Source organism: Zerene cesonia, chromosome 15 (genome assembly GCF_012273895.1).
Source record: "Zerene cesonia ecotype Mississippi chromosome 15, Zerene_cesonia_1.1, whole genome shotgun sequence".
NCBI lineage: Eukaryota > Metazoa > Arthropoda > Insecta > Lepidoptera > Pieridae > Zerene > Zerene cesonia.
Window position 1 is genome coordinate 1,409,949 of NC_052116.1, and position 20,048 is coordinate 1,429,996.

At 31.5% G+C, this 20,048-nt stretch overlaps 3 protein-coding genes across 3 annotated transcripts in view; 2 read left to right on the plus strand and 1 right to left on the minus strand.

Moving 5' to 3' along the window:
* Nucleotides 1-6,864, minus strand: part of LOC119832362 (galactokinase-like) — a 29,110-nt gene extending 22,246 nt beyond the window's left edge. Inside the window, exons 1-2 of the mRNA XM_038356031.1 lie at nucleotides 6,729-6,864; nucleotides 2,028-2,192 (exon numbers count right to left, since the gene is read on the minus strand). Coding sequence (XP_038211959.1) covers nucleotides 2,028-2,192 — 165 coding nt within the window. The 5' untranslated portion in view covers nucleotides 6,729-6,864. The remainder of the gene's footprint in view (nucleotides 1-2,027; nucleotides 2,193-6,728) is intronic.
* A 4,618-nt stretch (nucleotides 6,865-11,482) lies between these two features.
* LOC119832646 (geranylgeranyl transferase type-2 subunit beta) lies at nucleotides 11,483-14,510 on the plus strand. The gene is made up of 6 exons (XM_038356340.1): nucleotides 11,483-11,781; nucleotides 11,962-12,079; nucleotides 12,399-12,492; nucleotides 13,119-13,289; nucleotides 13,765-13,918; nucleotides 14,206-14,510. Exons 1-6 carry the CDS (start codon nucleotides 11,588-11,590, stop codon nucleotides 14,474-14,476), a joined length of 1,002 nt encoding a protein of 333 aa, XP_038212268.1. The 5' UTR covers nucleotides 11,483-11,587; the 3' UTR covers nucleotides 14,477-14,510.
* Nucleotides 14,511-14,803: 293 nt separating this feature from the next.
* LOC119832678 (glucose dehydrogenase [FAD, quinone]-like) lies at nucleotides 14,804-18,182 on the plus strand. The gene is made up of 3 exons (XM_038356388.1): nucleotides 14,804-15,037; nucleotides 15,348-15,550; nucleotides 15,924-18,182. Exons 1-3 carry the CDS (start codon nucleotides 14,899-14,901, stop codon nucleotides 17,367-17,369), a joined length of 1,788 nt encoding a protein of 595 aa, XP_038212316.1. The 5' UTR covers nucleotides 14,804-14,898; the 3' UTR covers nucleotides 17,370-18,182.
* Nucleotides 18,183-20,048: the final 1,866 nt, after the last annotated feature.

Genomic DNA, 20,048 nt, shown 5'->3' on the forward strand with positions numbered 1-20,048 from the left:
ATAAATATCGATAAAAATTATGTATTATTAATCAAACATATGAACGTATAAATCACGCGGCCGGATCTCGTACTAGAAAAACAAATGTTGCTTAGAACCGTTTTCTGACAAGTTCAACGTCTTACAACACGCCGTAATAGGTTTAAAATGTCATCGATAAATCAAAAACTAATAAAGTTGTTGTTCTGTAAACATCACAAATGACTTTATTAATATTGATCGTTTCGTAATTGCATAAAACCGTCTAATAAACACGCTCGTGGATTTTCTCTATGTTTAATGAAAGCCGATCGCTGTCCTCTCGGTTATTACTCTTTGAGCTTCAAGGTCGTTGCTGTTTATTGATATTAAACCGCCTTCAAAACGTGATTTCTGAACGGTAGCCAAATGTTGTCATTGCTTACTGAAGAAAATGGCTACGAAAATTTGATTTTTAACCGCGGTAAAAATGTATCTTTACTTATTATTTACTGCCTATCACTATACACAAAAATCATATCATGAATGAAGCAAACTTAATTTAAGAATTTAAGATTTTTTTTTTAGAATACAAACACAAATATGACGAGACGAGATTCGAACAGGCGTCTTTTTGCCAAACTTTGAATTCTCATTTATAAAGCATTTCAATTCAATGCTATAAAAACATATATCAAATTTATATTTATTTATTTTAATTATATTGGTACACTATGGTTGACAATTGACAGCTTATTCACAGTTAATTGTCTTAATAGATGAAGTGGCGTGCTCCTTAGACTTATGAAACCGAAAGAATAGAAGAAATTCGATTTCTGAGGTGGGATCATGTGTGGCCGAGATGTCGTGCTTTGCCCGTCTAATGATCGAATTCCTTCTATTCTTTATGTATATTTTAATTAATACACTACTTCACAATTATAACTATTTCCTATTTCCTTGTCCTAGGCCTATTTGGCTATTGCCTATGGCCTATTTCCTTGTCCTAGCCCTTCCCAGTGCATTCCTTTTTTCCATTCATCAATCCCTTCCTCATCCCTTTTGCCTTAAAAGCGGGCAGCGCATTCTCAGAGGTCTAAGCTTCTGCGAATGTTCATGGGCGGTGGTGAACGTTTACCATCGGGCGAACCACCAGCCCAGTTGCCCGCTATGACATAAAAAAAAAAAGAAAATAAACATAACATTAGAACCGAACACCTGGTCATACTGGTCTTGGAATTAGAGTTGAGAAAAGTATGCCTAAATTCATGAAGACATTGTTACGTAGGTCTCAAGCTTTTTTGTTCCAAATTTCATCCAAATCGATTCAATACTGTAAGAAGTTCAAGTTGAATTCTGATTAGTAAGGGTGTTTCACGTGAAAATTTATTAAAATTACACATCAAGATATACACATTACTTTACTTACGTTACCTAATAGAATTTTGTTTATTTTCATTTTAAACACTTTATTTTATTGTCAACATAGCAGAAATAAATACAATAATAATTATGCTAAAACCTACAGCACAGAAGGCGACCTTATCACTTACAAGTTATCTCTTCCATGCAGCCAATAGAACAAGTTAAAAACAAAAATACTTAAGAGAAGGTAGTTAAAAAGTTAAACATAAGAAAGTAATACCATAATTACTGGCATGTTAGTATATTACCATAATTACGAATCTTACTGGCGTACCGGCTATAAGTAATGAAATCAAACTTATCAGTATTCTCTCTTTAATCTTGATGCTTTCATTTTATTTGCAATTCAATGTACTGTAAGCTGATGTTACATCTCTTTCTCTCTTATTGATATATCTGTTTCTCTCATTTTAATATGGTATCTACTATTTTGCTGCAATAGGAGAATAAAATAAACAAAAACTTTTCTTCTTATTTCTCAATTAAAACTTGTCTTAGTTTTACAACGGTCGCTTCCCAAAACGATATATCAAAACCCAATTATTCCATGTTAAAAATTTTAAAAAATATTTTGAACGTGGAGAACTGTTTTTTTTAAACACATTTATTTGTAATATCAAATAAAAACGATGACAGATACTAACCACAGGTAAAACAAATCCTTCGCAATAGTCAACATGTTCACCAATCAGATTAACGCGACCCGGTGCGCTGGCCGCCGCCACCGGTTTGACACCGAACGTCAAAACAAATTTTTCCCGCGCTTTCGCCAGCAATGCCGCTTCGCCCTGTGCTGTCACTTCTGACATCTGAAAAAAAAACAATTAACTTTTCTGTTATACTAAATCATTATAATAATTATAAGAAATTAATCTCGTGTTTGATTTTCCACATTTGAGATATTTATCTCAAATGTGGAATAATTGCCTATTAAGGCCTATTTAGGCATTTTTAAATTTAATGCTCTAGAGGACATATAAGAATCTGACCTTTTATTTTCTGTTTATTTTATTTCTGTGGGAAAATAGTTATTAATAGAGAAACATTTTCTGTTCTTCCAATTATTCGCAACGAAATTCCTTCTTAAAAATCGAACCTGCAAATATTTACTAAAAATCATAAAGCCGCTTAGAGTGAAAACAAACAATACTCGTTCGCCTGAGTTACACGAACTTTTTATTGTTTTAGCTTCAACGTAACCTTCTTCACTTTGAATTTCCATTAGGGCTACCAACTTTTTATAATAAATAAAGTTAATTTAGACCTGAGAAGAATACAAAAAGTATTCTCGATAAATTACCACTGTTTATTTAACTACCAACATATTTTATTTTTAATATAAGTAGGTATTTTATTATTAGTATTAATGTGACTTTGCTGCATTGAGCACTTTAGACTTACAGTGTCAAATGCTAATTTTGATGAAAACTGTTTTTTGTATACTTTATTTTCGTTCAACGGCAATTAGTATACTGAAATAAAAAGTAGGTTTAATAGTTTATAACAATATAGTTTAGAAAATTAAAGACTTTTTAACGGATTTTAAACGCGATTTATTCATAATATTATTAACCCGACGTTTCGAACACTTTACAGCGAGCGTGGTCACGGGGAGACTTAATAATATAATGAATAAATCGCGTTTAAAATCCGTTTAATAATCATTAATTTCTAAATGTATAATACTCGCGTAAAATCAAACACGAAAAAAAAAGAAAAAATATAGTTGGCAACCCTAATTTCTATAGATCCTTGTTAGTTGTTCCATTCAGTTATTAAGTCCCTTTTCGATTTAGGTTATGTAGCTAGTTTTATATTAGAAAAATAAATATGTACAACATTCTAACGATTTTTGTATTTATTTTATGTTATACAAATAAAGTTTTGGCACATGCCATAAACTCGACTGAAACTTTTAACAGGTTTTTCAAATCAAACTAGTTTAACCCCGAACACATTTTTTCATGACATCAGACATTATTTCAGGAATAATATTGAAAGCAGGTTCGTGATTTGTAATATATATTGAAACCTTTTTGGAAAAGAATCGATTATGTCAATCAATAGTAAAAAAAAATCTACAATTTAAATAGAATGCATAATACGTAGGTATTGTAACATCGTGTTATGTAATTATAATTCATTTGTTTGATCGTTTCGTTTTCTCGCCTCTAAACAATATAAAACACTCTTAGCTAAGTTTATAACTACATAAATATCGATACGTTTTACCCCCTAATAAAAACCGATAAATTTAAAATATGATCCGTAATATAGTATATCAATACTTTATTGTGTGATAGCTAATTTTATAGAGAATTTTATTCATAAACAAATTAGTAATTACCGCCCGCGGCTTCGCTCGCGTGGACAATAAACATATATACTTATTGAATTTTTGATACAAGTACCTATCACCTATGGATGAAATAAATATATTTTTAACAAAATGGAGCCTCTAAGCTGAATCTAATATTGGTCTACAACTTAATAAAATTCAGCCAAAACCTACCCAGTGGTTTTTGCTTGATTGTCGCATATACAATCAGATAATAGACAAAGAGTAAATAATTTGGCGAACCATATAGCATAGTAATTCCTAGAACAACAAAAAAAAACAGAAATGGCGAGACCATTTCTGTTTTATATTCTGTTGTTGTTTTATTATATGTTATATTAAGAGGAATAAAAAAAATCACCCGCGTAATCTCTAGCTATGTATGTCACAGACAATGTGATACGAGGTTCTTATATTTCGATTGACCTTAACATAGCAACTACTCTACACTGATTTGCTCGCCATCATTTTATAAAACACTCTAGCAGTCCGCCCCCGCTTCGCCCGTTGTACATATATACTTTCTCAATAAATGGGTTATCTAACACTAAAAGAATTTTTCAAATCGGACCCGTAGTTCCTGAGATTAGTGCGTTCAAACAAACAAACAAACTCTTCAGCTTTATAATCCTACTAATATTATAAATGCGAAAGTTTGTAAGGATGTGTGTGTGTGTTTGTTGCTCTTTCACGTAAAAACTACCAAATCGATTGGAATGAAATTTGGTACGTAGACAGCTGGACAACTGGAATAACGTATAGGCAACTTTTTATCCCTATATACCTACGGGATACAAACTTACGCGAGTGAAACCGCGGGGCGCAGCTAGTTCTAGTATAAATTTGAAGAGAATCTACCTATATGCCACTTAAAATGTCACACTATTTAACAAGTGTTATTCACACTCCCCACAAGAATATGGCCCCATGGAACTTGTAAAGTATTATTTTATCTGTGAAAATCCATTCCATTTTTAACATTAAATTCAACCTCTTTTATATTGTAACCTATCTATTATCATATTCTTTAAAACAATAACAGCATCATACAATTAACATTAATAGTCTAAAAATAGAACGCTATCTTATGCGTGTTTTATTGGTACGCCGTAAAATATTAATAGGCGAGTCTAGAAATTATAACCGAATATAATTTCAAGTACACCTCACACTCCACTTGTATTAATTGGAAAACAACCATTAAATTAATATTTTTCTATTGATTTTACTTGTACTTGCATTATAAATACATAGCTTTCAGCAGACGGCTTCGCCCGCATGGAAATCGGTTATATCGCGCTACATGATAAGGAGTAGCCCATAGATTATACACTTATATGGAGTAGCCTATAGTCTTCCCAATGTCTAGACCTAAGACTTAAACTTCTAAAATGTACGATCCTTTCCCAAGTTCAGCTCCATCTTCATACCAAATTTCATCAAAATCTCTTTGACAATGACGAACTTTCATTCCCTATTTCAACCCCTTCTACCCTTTTTTTCGCGATATAAAGTATCCTATGTCCTTTCCCAAGTTTTATCTTCATACTAGAGCTACTTTTGCATTTATAATAATAGAAGCGATTCTCTAATTAATCACTTGGTCCATAACTCAAAAGTATTCGTTTATATTGCTTCCTGTCAACGCTTGTACACGTTAGTACAGGACATTATAAATAAATAAATAAACTTAAGACAGAAGGCCCTTTGAACATGGATTGAATAAAATGATGACAGACTTGGTATAACACGAATCTCACAACTTTTTACAATAGAAGAACTATGTTGCGAGATTTTTTTACAAATACTGTTTTTATGGTATCTATATTTCCTATCTTTGTAAGGAGTATGTAGGTATTTCTTATCTATTCTTGAAAACTCTAAAATGGAAAGTGTTCGTCAATAAACATGGTTATATAATGATAGTCATTTCGCTAATATAACATACTGAGGTAATGAACATTTTATGACTGAATGATATGACAAATAAATATATTTTTTATCTTATAGGTTCGGCGAAATGTAATAGCTATATATATATATATTTTTTAACTCAAATTCAATTGCTTCATTTGCTTCATTTGTTTCTTTTATTTAGTACACTACAACATTATTATATTAATATATCTAGCTTTCCGTCCGCAGCTTCGTCTGTATAGTATGGGAAAAATTGACCACCCCGGGGCTTACCCACATAGTTCTTATCCACGTGGTATTTCCGGCGAAGCTATCCTTTGTTATTTCTAGAGTCTCATGTTATATCTGTACCAAAGTCGTCCAAATCGGTTCAGTGGTTTGGGCGTGAAGAAGAGATAAACAGATAGACAGAGTTACATTCGTTTGTTAATATTAGTAGAGATAAATAGAGAATATTCAAACAGCTTTATTTCTATGTAAGTGTTGATGAAGATAATAATGACAATGATTCATCGAATTCAATTTTATCTCATAACTAGGTGCTCTCCCCGCCTCCCCCCGGGTAGACTTATTATTTATTGTAATTGACATACAAACTATCCTATCTTTCAAGTTGGATAAAACTAAAACTGTACATGTGTAAATTGTTTTGTAGTTCATAATTTTGGAGTCCATAGTGGACAAACAACATGACACGTAATTTATATATAACTTTTAAATTGGATAAAAATGCACTTATTAAAATCGGTTAAGTCATTTAGGAGCCCATACAGGATAAACGACGTCACCTGTCATTTATATATATTTGAATAAAAGTCAATTATTTATTTTTATTTTAGTTCTCCTAGAATAGTATTATGCTATCAGTGGTTAGTAGGTACCTAGATAGACTATTTATAATTACATGCACAAAACTGTATTTTCTAAGTACTAAACAAATTTAGAATTAATTGAAAATACTTGAGAATTCATTCACACTAATAAATTATTCACAAGCAAGCTTTGACAAACATTTTTGTCTTATAACAACATCTTAATAGCGTAGTTCATCATGAATTAATTGTTTATTAATAAAGTTATATAGACTTACCCTCAAATTTTAACTAAAAACGTATCACACGCTCCAATGTCACGTTCAAGCCAACAATAACGATAGTACTAGCTCGTTGTTATAATAAAGTCAAGTGCATACTGGGAATTTATCTTAATTCGAATATCAATTGAATGGTCACAGCTAATATTGTTGTGGTAACAACTAACGTGTGTTTACGTATTAAAGTGTGCCTGTGTGTGTGTGTGTGTGTGTGTGTGTGTGTGTGTGTGCTGAGATATATAGCATTTGTTAATGATAGTACGGTAATATAAATTTCATTGTTATTTTTAAGACAACAGATATAGACCTTTTATTACCTAGGACTTAACTATGTTTTGAAACGTAAATATCAAAGATCACATTAAAGGTATTGTATTATTGTAATATTTAGTTTGAATATAATTTTGGTATTTGCAGTTATTTCTAAGAATTGAAACGTTTAAATATAGACAATAAACTCCACCCTTCACTTTCGCGGCTCTTGGTCACGATTTGGGATCTATATCTATTAGTATTCATCTTCATATATATCAAAACATTAAGAATGTGTATAAAAATATGTAAGGTAATATTGTGTTTTATATCGATTAATGAAATAGATAGGTTAATAACTGACTTTCTTAACAGTCGTCATAACTTTTAACCGGCGCTTTCAATAATGTGATAAATTTCATCACAAGCATTGTAAATTATACGTAGATATGATAGAGAAAATCCAATATATAGCGAATAATTGATCGAAATCTTCTAAACTTCAATGTTGAAAGCTTTACTGTGAGCCCTAAGCAAACCCGTGACTTCGAATATGAGGGTAGGATGATATTATTTTTGTGGTATTAGGATTGTGCAAGTTCCCAAACATCTGAATACAAATACAATACAATATTTGAACTCGGCCTCGTGTCTCGAGCTTATTTTAAGGTTACATCTTCAGGTAACGAGGAAAAAATGGGATAAGCTCAGTTCAATACCTCGTTATCTTTGATATTGAGTGGGAAATCCGCATGTTATCTGGTTGAAGAGTGCACACCCAGTGTAATTTGTTTTGTTTATTATGTACTTACATCGCTTGTGCTGTATATATCAACGAGAGAATATTAATTAGTTATATGCATATACTAGCTGCGCCCCGCGGTTTCACCCGCGTAAGTCCGTATCCCATAGGAATATGGGGATAAAAAGTTGCCTATATGTTATTCCAGTTGTCCAGCTATCTACGTAGCAAACTTGCAATCGTTTCAGTAGTTTTTGCGTGAAAGAGCAACAAACGCACACACATCCTTACAAACTTTCGTATTTATAGTAGGAAGTAGGATTACAGTTCAAATCCGTTTTTTGTTATGACTAGATGCCTTATAGAATTCAATCATGAGAGGCCCATATCCTAGTCCTTTCCTTAATTCCTCTGGTCACTTCTTAATCCCTTTGAAATTTGAAGTCGTCAATTCATTTGAAGAGGCGTAACGTCTGCAATCAACCTTACGCCTATCCAAATGGTCATGGATAGTAGTAGCGCCTACCATCAGGCGACCCACCAGCGCCATTGCCGACGTGACATAAAAAATAGTCTTAGAGAAAACTCGAAATAATAAATGCCCAGATTTGAATATTTAATATGTATTTATATCCGGTTATACTTACAATTTTAAACAGAATTAAATACTAGCTGCTTGCCCCGGCTGTACTCGGCCGTGATTTAAGTAATAAATAAACAACATTTATTCATTTAATTTTTAGTTTTATAGCATTGAAATGCTTTATAAATGAGAAATTTTGAAAGAATAGAAAAAATTTGATCACACAACATTTATTCATTCCGACACACAACAGGAAGGATTGTCACAGGCACGTTGTATATTATTAGGGGGGTTCAAACGTAGGGAGAGAAAATCTTGTACTTTTATGTCTTTATTGATACACTATTTGAAAAAGGGTCCGCACGCTTTCTGACAGCTTTCTTCTGCATCTATTGTAATATATTTCATATTTTTCGAAAAGAAAATAGGTCATTTGAAATGTTTCTAAAATCTGATCTTATATACATTTTATACGTGGAATAAACATACTTTACTAACTTACCTAATATCCTAAGGTCCCTAGATATAGCAAAGGGCGTCGACAGTACCCCACCATTCATTCGGATTTTACATAGAATAGAATAGAATACATTTATTAGAACATACAATTGCGCATAACACAGAGAGATAAAACATCTCTCTCCAGCATATTTCTCAATTGACTTGTCCTCTGGAATTACAGAATAAACAGTAAAAAGCTAAGCAGTAAGCTTTAAATTGCCATATTTGGAATATTTAGCCAGGCTATAAATCTGGCGGGCAATTAAAGCAATCCCGCAAATTAAAGCAGAATAACCTTCATTTTTATTACATTTGGAGTCAGATTTTAACACATTTTAACCGATTTCAATAAAAGAGGAAATATCTCAATTGGATCTGCTTAAATGATGAAGTTATCATCGTTTAAGCACCGATTTTGAAGATTCTTCTATTGTAGGAAATATTCTAAGGGTGGTGCCATGATAAAGAAACGTATATAGAAGTTGTGAGCGTCATTACGGGTCTGTTGATGAAGCTACCTTTTGCTGAGCTAGCTTCGTACAGTTCAACATATAAATTTTCGTGTTAAAATAACAAAAATCTTAATTCTTAATAATACCGGACTTATTGTATTGTTGAAAGAAAACGTAACGATCTGAAAAATGAAAAAAGAAAACAGAATAAAACAAAAAGTAACTGAAAAGAATGTAACGATGAAGCCTATCAACATACAAAGCAAACGGGAATATAATGTAACTGTTACTTACGTATTATATTTTGCTACGAGCACAACTATTGCTTAACGACTATTGGTAGAAAATTAGCGCCAAAAAAATCGTACACTTTCAAAGTTAGAACAGTGCCAACAGATATCTAATGTATTTTGACATAATTGTATTGTCTTTTATCATAACTTCAATATTTATTTTTTGTATGTATATTTTTATGTCCTTGAATAAAATATTGAACTTGTTTAAATTTTTATTGATGTCCATTTCATTTAATATCTAATAAAAATTCAAAATTAATTTTGTAACTTCATCACAACATAAATAAGCGTTTTTGCTCTAAGCCTATAAAATATACCTAAAGAATAATATATTCGACCCCCTTTTGTGTTGGCGACCATATTGAATTTGAAATGTAACATAGTGTTTATTACAAGTTAAGTAAAGATATTGAGAGAGTTGTAAAAAAATAATATTTATTACGATATTTTGTGTCGGTCGCTCTTTTGCACATATTTTCATAAAACATAGATAAAATCCCTCACAAGGGTTTCAAATGGAAAACAGCTTGCATTGAAGCATTGAAATCGTCGAAGTCGGGAAATTAGCGGATCCATTTGAGAGATATGATCTCACAGTGACACACACATACAGACAGTCAAACACCGGCTTCAAACTTATCCCATTTTGGGAGTCAAGAGTTGATAAAAAGTAAAAGTTTTTGAGCATGCAAAACCACCAACAAGCCATTTTCCCGCATAAACAATATTTGAATAAATTATTACTAATTGTAATGTTTTTCATTTTCCAACTGTAAAAGCTTCGATATCCAAAAGAAAAAAACTTGTGATATTTACTGTGAATACAGCTTAAGTAATAATTAGCGTTATCGACCGGTCAACTTCATTGTTTATTGCCCCTTGTATCACTGATAACAGTTATCTGTTGTAAAAAAAACTATATACGCGGTTTATTTTAGTTAGTAAGCGTAATGAGATGCTGTAAAGATAAAATTTATAATCTGTTATATTATGACAGCCATTCAAAGTGATTACATAATTTATGGGTAATATAATTTGCTGTTTATTTCCTAGCCATTATTTCTGTGACATGAAAGTAAAACTAAATTGAATTTAATAGTTCTAAATGTATCTAAAGATTCTACTTGATCTACTTTAAGCATACTTTGAAATACTCATCTTTGTATTTACACGATGTTGGAACAAACTGACATAGCGGCAAATTACAATTTTTGTTTTTACTTTGAATTGGACTTAAAGTTTGATAATAATATTTTATATTTTCTACAGTTAAAAAGTTTAAAATAATAATATCATGTCATCTCTTTACTAAGGTTGTGGGAAATGACTGGATTTTTAAACATACTATATCTGCAAGTTTGTAAACAGTTACATATTTAAGACAAGATTTTTTTTATTTAACGCAGAGTGGGTGTGAAACCACCCTCCTTTAAAATGCGAATCCTTACTAAATTATGTAATGTGTGTTTGTTTGTTTGTCCTTCTTTTACATTTTTGTGGCGAAGATAGGATGTCAGAAAATTATGTATTGCTTTTCACTGCACAGAGTGGCTATTCTTTACTGCGGTGAAACATGTAACTCCCTTTCACCAAGCGCGCGAAGCCACATCAAGATTTGTGCTTTTATAAAAAAACACATAAGGTTCTACCAAGGTTTTACAGGAAATTCATTCGAAAATCAATCTGTTAATACTTTTTCAAAGACATATACATTTTACAAAGTAAACGAAAATTCATGTGTTCAAAGAAATTTGAAATGTTTTGTATAATTGCTAACTAAATAATGTATTTTATTTAATAATAATGCAATTACAAGGTTTTTTTTAAGGACGACGATATAACAATTAAAAAAGAAAATACCAAAAAGGCTCACCGTTTTAATCTCGTATGTGAGAAAGTTAGACATCTGACATTTGAAGTTGACATGTTATGACAGAAAATCGCAGAATAGCAGAAAATCAGAGGAACATTTAGAATTTCGATCATATATTTATTAAATGTAAATTATTCAATTTTTATAAACAAATACGATGTCGTTCAAAACTAAGGATGTTGTTCTGTCTGCAGACAGGCCAAAAACGTTACTGTTACAAAAGCATTCCGATTATTTAGCTGGATATGGACTAAACAAAGATGACTTCGAATATTGCATGACGGAATATCTTAGAATGTCCGGTATTTATTGGAGCCTTACAGCAATGGAATTGATGGATCAATCGTCAAGGTAATCCTTTGCTTAAACATATTTAAATATAGTTCAACAGTATCCTGGGCAGTGTAATCATTTGACACCTTAATAAATCGACTTCACACTGCGTACACTGAAAATTAAAGTTACAGATGATGAAATCAAATAACAATGTAAATTTTTAATCCTATATTGAGAATACCCAATATTTTCCAGAATGCCAAAGGAAGATATTATAGAATTTATAACATCGTGTCAAGACAGTGAGAGTGGAGGCATATCAGCCAGCACTGGTCATGATCCACACATGCTATATACTCTAAGTGCTGTACAGGTATTTTCTATCTAAGTTTTCTACTAGCTGTGTCCTATGGTTTCACCTACTTAACAAATTATTCCTTAAAATTCTAATATTTCTTTGGGAATATCTTCTTGAATTTATATAAATTATGTGTGCTAATATTTATCTGCAATAATTCCCTAAACTGCTTGACCAATTTTAATAAAATTTGCAAACCATGTGCAGTTTGATGCAACTTTAAGAAAGTTTATCATGACTACTAAACGCCTACACAAATGGAGCTTTTGGGCATGCAGCCAGTATATTATATTATATTATCATAGTTACATGAGTGCAATAATAAATTTTCTAGGTACTAGCTATGTATGATAGACTAGATGCAATTGATGTGGAAGCAGTGGTTAGATTTGTGGTTTCAATGCAACAAGAGGATGGTAGCTTTTTTGGTAAGAAAGTAATTAAAATTTCTAAATTTGTTTAAATAACTTTTACATTAAACTGAAACACATGGAAATTCCTTTGATACGAAGAGAAGTGATTGGAAATTTTATCGTTCCTGCTTCCTTTTTACTAAAGAGTGATTTTTATAGTCTACTAGCTGACCTGGCAAACGCTGTTCTGCCTTACTCTTATCCTTTAGGGGTATGAAAAATAGATGTTGGCCGATTCTCACACATACCCAATATGCACACAAAATTTCATAAGAATCGGTCCAGCCGTTTCGGAGGAGTTTGGCAACGAAAACTGTGACACGAGAATTTTATATTATTACTAGCTGCACCCGGCAAACGCTGTTCTGCCTTACTCTGATCATTTAGAGGTATGAAAAATAGATGTTAGCCGATTCTCAAACATACCCGATATGCACACAAAATTTCATAAGAATCGGTCAAGCCGTTTCGGAGGAGTATGGCAACGAAAACTGTGACACGAGAATTTTATATATTAGATAGTCTATAAAGTTCCTCAATAACAGACTGTCCAACACAACAAGAATGTTGAAACCAAAAACTCTTCAGTTTTGTAAAATTAGTATAGATTTATTTAACTATTAAACATAAGTTTTTAATAGGTGATAAATGGGGTGAAGTGGACACAAGGTTTTCATTCTGTGCTGTCATGACCCTATCTCTCTTGCATCGGCTGGATGCAATCAATGTGAACAGAACAGTGGACTTTGTACTGAGTTGTATGAACTTTGATGGCGGCTTTGGGTCCAAACCTGGCTCTGAGAGCCATGCTGGTGAGCTTATAGTGCTGAAGATGAGATTTTTTTCTATTATTTGGCATCTCTGTAATTGAATATCTTGTGATATAATTAAATGAGATTAAAATTAATGTTAGAATATTTAAGTATTAAATAGCATGTAATGTAATCAAAAAGTATATTATATATATTTTATTAAGTAGCATTAGCGTTGAATAGTTTTAAAAATAATTGGATGAACTAAATGTTTTCTTCAAATCATAAAATACACACACATCAGCTTTTTAGCTGTTAGTGTGCTTAAATAAAATAATAAAAAAATAATAATAAATAATAATAATTTCAAACAGTGTTTCGTTATGTGTTCTTACATAATCTCTAGTTAGAACTTTTATATACTGAATGCCTTTGTTATAACTAGAATTTCTAGTAAACTAATCCGCAATATTAGTTAGAACTCTTCAAATCAGAATTCTCAATAATATTTTAACATTGTTATAATCAAATGCAGGTCTCATCTACTGTTGTGTAGGAACACTATCTATTTGCAAGCGAATGGATGCATTAAAAGCAGATGAGTTGGCCTGGTGGCTCTGTGAGAGACAGCTGCCTAGTGGTGGGCTCAATGGACGACCTGAGAAGCTGCCTGACTTGTGTTACTCATGGTAAACTATTTTTTAAAATATAAGACAGTCTTAAGACAAAATAACATTTATATATCTGGGACACCTCAAACATAACATAACATGGAATTATTTAGAAAAAATCTTCTTCATTTCTTATCTCCTAAATTTGAGGGGAAATCCCCTAAATTATAGTAATGTCTATAACCTACAATTTATAGTAAGAATTGTTTGACACGCTTTCTCCTCTGTAAGAATATAGAAAAATATGTTTTTATTAATAAATAATTAAAATGCATACACAATTCCTCATGATTATTTTTTTCTAGGTGGGTAATGGCGTCGCTTTCTATGCTGAATAGAATACACTGGGTAGACAAAGACAATCTAGAGCAATACATCCTAGCCTGCCAAGATGCGGAGACTGGTGGCTTCAGTGACCGCCCTGGAGACATTCCTGACCCGTTCCATACCCTCTTTGGCCTGGCAGGCTTATCTTTACTTGGCAATACACGCATCAAACGAGTGAACCCTACCTATTGTATGCCGCAAGAAACTATCGATAGATTAAGATTGGAGCCACAAATATTGCTTATTTAGTTTTAAGATAAAATAAATATTTATGGAAATATAATTAATGGAATTTTCTTGTGCCCGTTTTATTTTATACTAATTCCATGATAGAGATGAATTTATTTTGAACTAAGTTAATTATTCCTGTATAAAAGAAGTAGTGAAAACTTAGTCGTATATATATTTATTTCCGCGTAACATTTTCTTAAATACAATAGTCACACGTATATGAATTGTATTAAGTATAAAAACGAGCCAAGGGCCAAGACTGACTTTTTTTCTCTAATGGCAAGAAGATAACTATGTGCTAATGTCAAGTGTTTAGATAAAAATGTCAATTTACAAAAAAAAATGTAAACATAACCTATTAGGAGGCAAAAATTGTGATAATTTATTATTAAAATATTATGGAGTAGACATCTTATATTTATATATGAATATATTAAATAATGTCGCCCATCCATTTATTTCAGTTCTTCCTTTTCAGTCTGTGTGTACATATTTTTACGGTATATATTTATATTGTTTATTACACCGATTTCTTTTATTCTACACAGGATATAGAATCAGAATATGATTTTATTATAGGTAAGTAAGTTTTTGCATATACTTTAAATTATTAAAATTGCCCACAAATTATTTTTTATACTTTATATCATAAAATTCTCTTATCAAATATCTTACAAAAAAAAAACAAAGCCCTTGAAATTATTATCTATGCTTTTAAAATATAGTAATTTTCTCACAAAACTGATAATAACTTTGAATTATGTAAGCATTTCATATTATTAGAAACTTCAGAGGGTTAAAATAATGTAAAATTTACAAATACAATACAAGATTAAATTATATATTTACTGACATTGAGTAACAGAAATAAAATAATTCTTTATTACAGTTGGATCAGGCACAGCAGGATCTCTAATAGCCCACAGATTATCAACTCAGACTAACCACACATTTATCGTAATAGAGGCAGGGGGTAATAGTAATCCCTTGTTTGAAATACCTATCTTCGGGCCATTGTTACATGGCTCTGTGTATGATTGGCAGTATGATACAGTAAGACAAGATAAAGCTTGTCTTGCCATGGTTGGAAATGTGAGTATGATTCTATCTTTTAAACAATTTTCTTTCTATTTACCAGTTACTTCACCTGTGTCAATCTTTATATTACCAATCAGCAATTAATGGCACTGATGTTTGACTAATAGTCAATCTATGTTAATGAATGGAATAATATCTGCCGAATTTATACTTACAACTGTATAATCAATGCAGACTCAGGCTATAGATAATATGTTTGTCTATTTTCATTCCTATTTCTATCCTACTAATTTCCCTTTTTTATTTTTAAATTCTATTTAAATCAATATTTTTAATATTTTATATATTTATTTAAGGAAATACAAATATAGGGATAGACTTCAAATAATATCAATGATATCTGTAAAACATCATTATATTTTTACAGAAATGCAGGCACATACAAGGGAGAATGCTTGGTGGTTCATCTAAAATAAACAACATGATTCATGTGACAGGCAATATATCATATTATGTTGACTGGTTTCATGGAAAATACAGTGAACAATATATCAAAGAACAGTTCAATTTTATTGAAAATAACATCCTACAACTGAGCAAACTACAATTCTCTAGTGAGCTGTCAGCAAATATTTTAAAAGCAGCTGAACAGTTAGGTTATGGACGAATAAAAAGTGATTTTAAAGTAGGTTTTAGTGAACCAATCCTATCACAAGTTAATGGTAAGCGATGGGCTATATCAGACATTTTAGTTAATAAGTATGTGAGAGTAAATACTTTAGTGGAAAAGTTATTAATTGGTAACAATAAGTGTGTAGGTGTGCAACTAGCTAATAAAAGAGTGTATGCCAAAAAAGGTGTTATATTATCAGCCGGTACATATAATAGTCCTAAACTTTTACAACTTTCTGGTATAGGGCCTAGATCTCTCCTCAAGTCTTTAGGCATTCCATTAGTTAAAGAATTGCCAGTAGGAAAAAATTTACAAGATCACGTAGGTACAGGCTTAGACTTGGTGCTTTTTAATGAATTATTGTCACTTAATTCTTTTAGTATATATAATCCGTGGCATATTTTTCAATATTTTATTTTCGGTAAAGGTCCGTACACGACACCAGGATGTGAAGCTATTGGCTTTATATCCACTAAAAATAGTTCTCAGCCTGATGTCGAGTTTATGGTGTTGCCAGTGGGAATAAGCTCAGATAAGGGTAGCCATTTGCGAAAAAGTTTCGTCCTAAAAGAGGATGTATGGAATAATTATTTCGCTAAAGTGTTTGATAAACATGCTATAACAATATTAGCGACGCTGTTACATCCAAAGAGCAGAGGTGAAGTTAGCATTCAAAGTAAAGACCCACATGTACCTCCACTGATAGATCCTAAGTATTTTGCTAATGCAGAAGATGTAAAAACTTTGATTGATGCTGTGAAATTTATAAAAAAAATAGTATCCACAGAGGCTATGGTAATAAGTGGCGCGTTCCTTAATGATATTCCATTTCCGGGCTGCCAACAACATGACTTTTTTTCAAATTCATATTTGGAATGTTATGTTCGGCATTTAACTCTATCGAGTTTCCATCCAGTTGGTACATGTTCGATGGGTTTGACAGATGCAAAAAATGCTGTGGTGGATACTTCGTTTAAAGTCATAGGTATAGACAATTTATATGTAGTCGATGGTTCGGTGTTGCCAACAATGCCGAGCGGGAATATTAACGCGGCAATTGCTATGATGGCGAATATATTTTTCGATTCTAATATCAAACGGGGTACAGATTTAAGGAATAAATGTCTAGTCAGTTGTCAAAGTAATTTTATGGACGAATTTGTTTTCAAAGTGTGTCCATCACACATTAAGTCGCTATAAAGAAAGTATGTTATAGAACAAAAAGGCATAGGAGTAATAAATAGTATTTTTAGCAGGCGTAGACTAAGGGAAAACTAGTCGACTGGCCATATAACTTTGTGAAATATATAAATAAATAAAAACATATATATATAGACATAAAATCAATTATATTTCTTATACATCCCACTGACTACCGTAATAGTTGGAGACTGTGTTTCGATTGCCGGTGGCTTCTCCCTTAAAACAATGTAACATTACATTTTATGTCTTATTTAAAGAAAAAAGAATAAAACTTTTTATTTATTTTGTTGTACTAAGGCAAATTTTGACTGCTATCCCAAAAACAATGATGTTATCTATGGTAGAAACACGGCTTCCTAGAAAATACCTATGCACTCTGGATTTAAAGAGTTAGACTGCCTTTCCAAACAATACATCATTAAATGTATTTTCGTGCATTGCTATATAATTCTATAAATATATTATTTATCTATGTTATTGTAGCTATAAGAAATCGATGTGTTTTATTATTAATAAGATAAATTATTTATAAACAATGTTAAATAACGACTGTATTAGAAAAGAGATTATGAATTTATAACTCAGTGACCTAGTAAATAAGCCAGTATTATAATATTCGCATTATTAGATCATTATTTAATTATAAAAAGAAGAAATAAATATCGTCATACGACTCATTTTCTACCAATAAGTTTGTATAATTCTAAATTAATTATTTATTAATAAAAATAACGAATAAATTTCCTTGTACCTACCAGTTGTCCACAGATGCATTCAAGGGTTTGAGAAATAAAAAACATTCAATAAGATATTATATTCTTTTATTCATCATCTATGCTACAAAGATTATTTGAGCTACTTCCATAAATATACAACCTTTAGATAAAGATATATAAATGTTACAAACACAAACATCGGTCAAGTGCCAGACAGACTCGCGACACTGAAGGTTCAAACAAATCAAAGAACTACTGCAGAAAATTGATCATCCATCCAATTTATGACCTGCTTACTATAGTGACAGCAGTCTGTCTGTCTTACACGGTTTACTGTTCAACTGTATTAACACGGTTCATGAGATACAGTTCATAGTGATGGACGGACAAACATACGGTCGAATACAGCGAAGTCTTAGTAATGGGTGTAAACTTACACTTTGGGTATGGATCCCAAAAATCATAGATATTATTATAACCACATTACACGTCAATTATATATATCGTAGCAAACTGGTAATAGCCCAGGCTCTTTTGTATTTACGAAGCGGCACGGTTTAATTAAAAGCCTAGGCTATTAATGGAACAGCTGATTTTACCGTTTTCCATGTTTTCACATTTAAGAGGGGTCTCAAAAATTTAAGTGACAGTAATAGAAGAAGAAGAAATTTATGGGAATAAACGTTAAAAATAATTGTTGGAATTATGCGTTATTGAAATCCTCAGTTATCAACTTTTTAAAGTAAATGGGCTACTTAAAGAAAATATGCAATATTTATATGTTTATTACATTTCAATACTTTACAAACGCTCGACGTTTTGTACTATACCGAGAATCAGCTACACAGAATTAGGGCAGCCCCTTGGGCCGGACCTCCTTGTGGACGTTTGGAAAAAGTAAAATATCGGCATGACTGCTGAGCGTTTATTAACGAAATTATAAAATATGCTGCGACAGCCCATCTGTCGCACATATAAACCATTACAATAAAGCACGGATAATCCATGACTAGTAAAATATAATATACAATTAAATCATATAATTTACGCGTAAAATATAATGCGTGTTTAATATATAAGCAGTCGTCATTTGCAATTTCAAAAGATATCCTAGTTATAGATATATCAACTGCTATGTCTAATGACTACGTAGGTATTGCTGGTTATTTATCTAATATCTATAGGACATCTGAAATATCTAGAATATTTTCGTCTAAAAACGATGACTAGATACAATTTGAAGGAGATAACACTAGACAGATTTACTTAATGTCTAAATCTACGTACCTATGTTAACTTAAAATATCGATAAGCTACACTGCACAGATATTTGTCAATTAGTACCATTAAAATACCTATTATAAAACATAGGCACTTATTGATCGCCCTTGAAACATTACAAAAGTCGAATTTTACATAAATTGTGTAGAATAAGGTGAAGAAATTTCATTTCTTAGATATAACGCGATGGTCGGACTACTGGCCAATATCGATACAATTTTTATTACAACCAATTTAGCTAGAAGGTACACTTAATATCTACAATTTGTGCAAGTAAAAAATTAACACGAAGTCGTCACGAGTGTCGATAGATCTTTTTAAAAAAGACATTTAATATAATATTTGCTAAATACATTTACAATCATTACCTTATGACTATTAAACAGCTGAAATTTTCAGCAATCTTTCTTATATTGAGCTGGAATAGTTACTCGTAAGTTCCCGCAAACGATGCTTTCTATAAAGATTAAGCAGAGGGATTTCCCAATTAAAAGGTTTCAATATATCATACCTCCGAACGGTTTGATATTTTATATTGAAACCAAACAACTACAAAGTATTTTAAGTTCATCCGTTAATTTAAAAAATTACACAAAATTTTAGTTTATATTTATAAAATCACTTTGTGATGAGCAAACGTTATCAAATATTTACTGGACGGAATGTCTGATAATTTCGC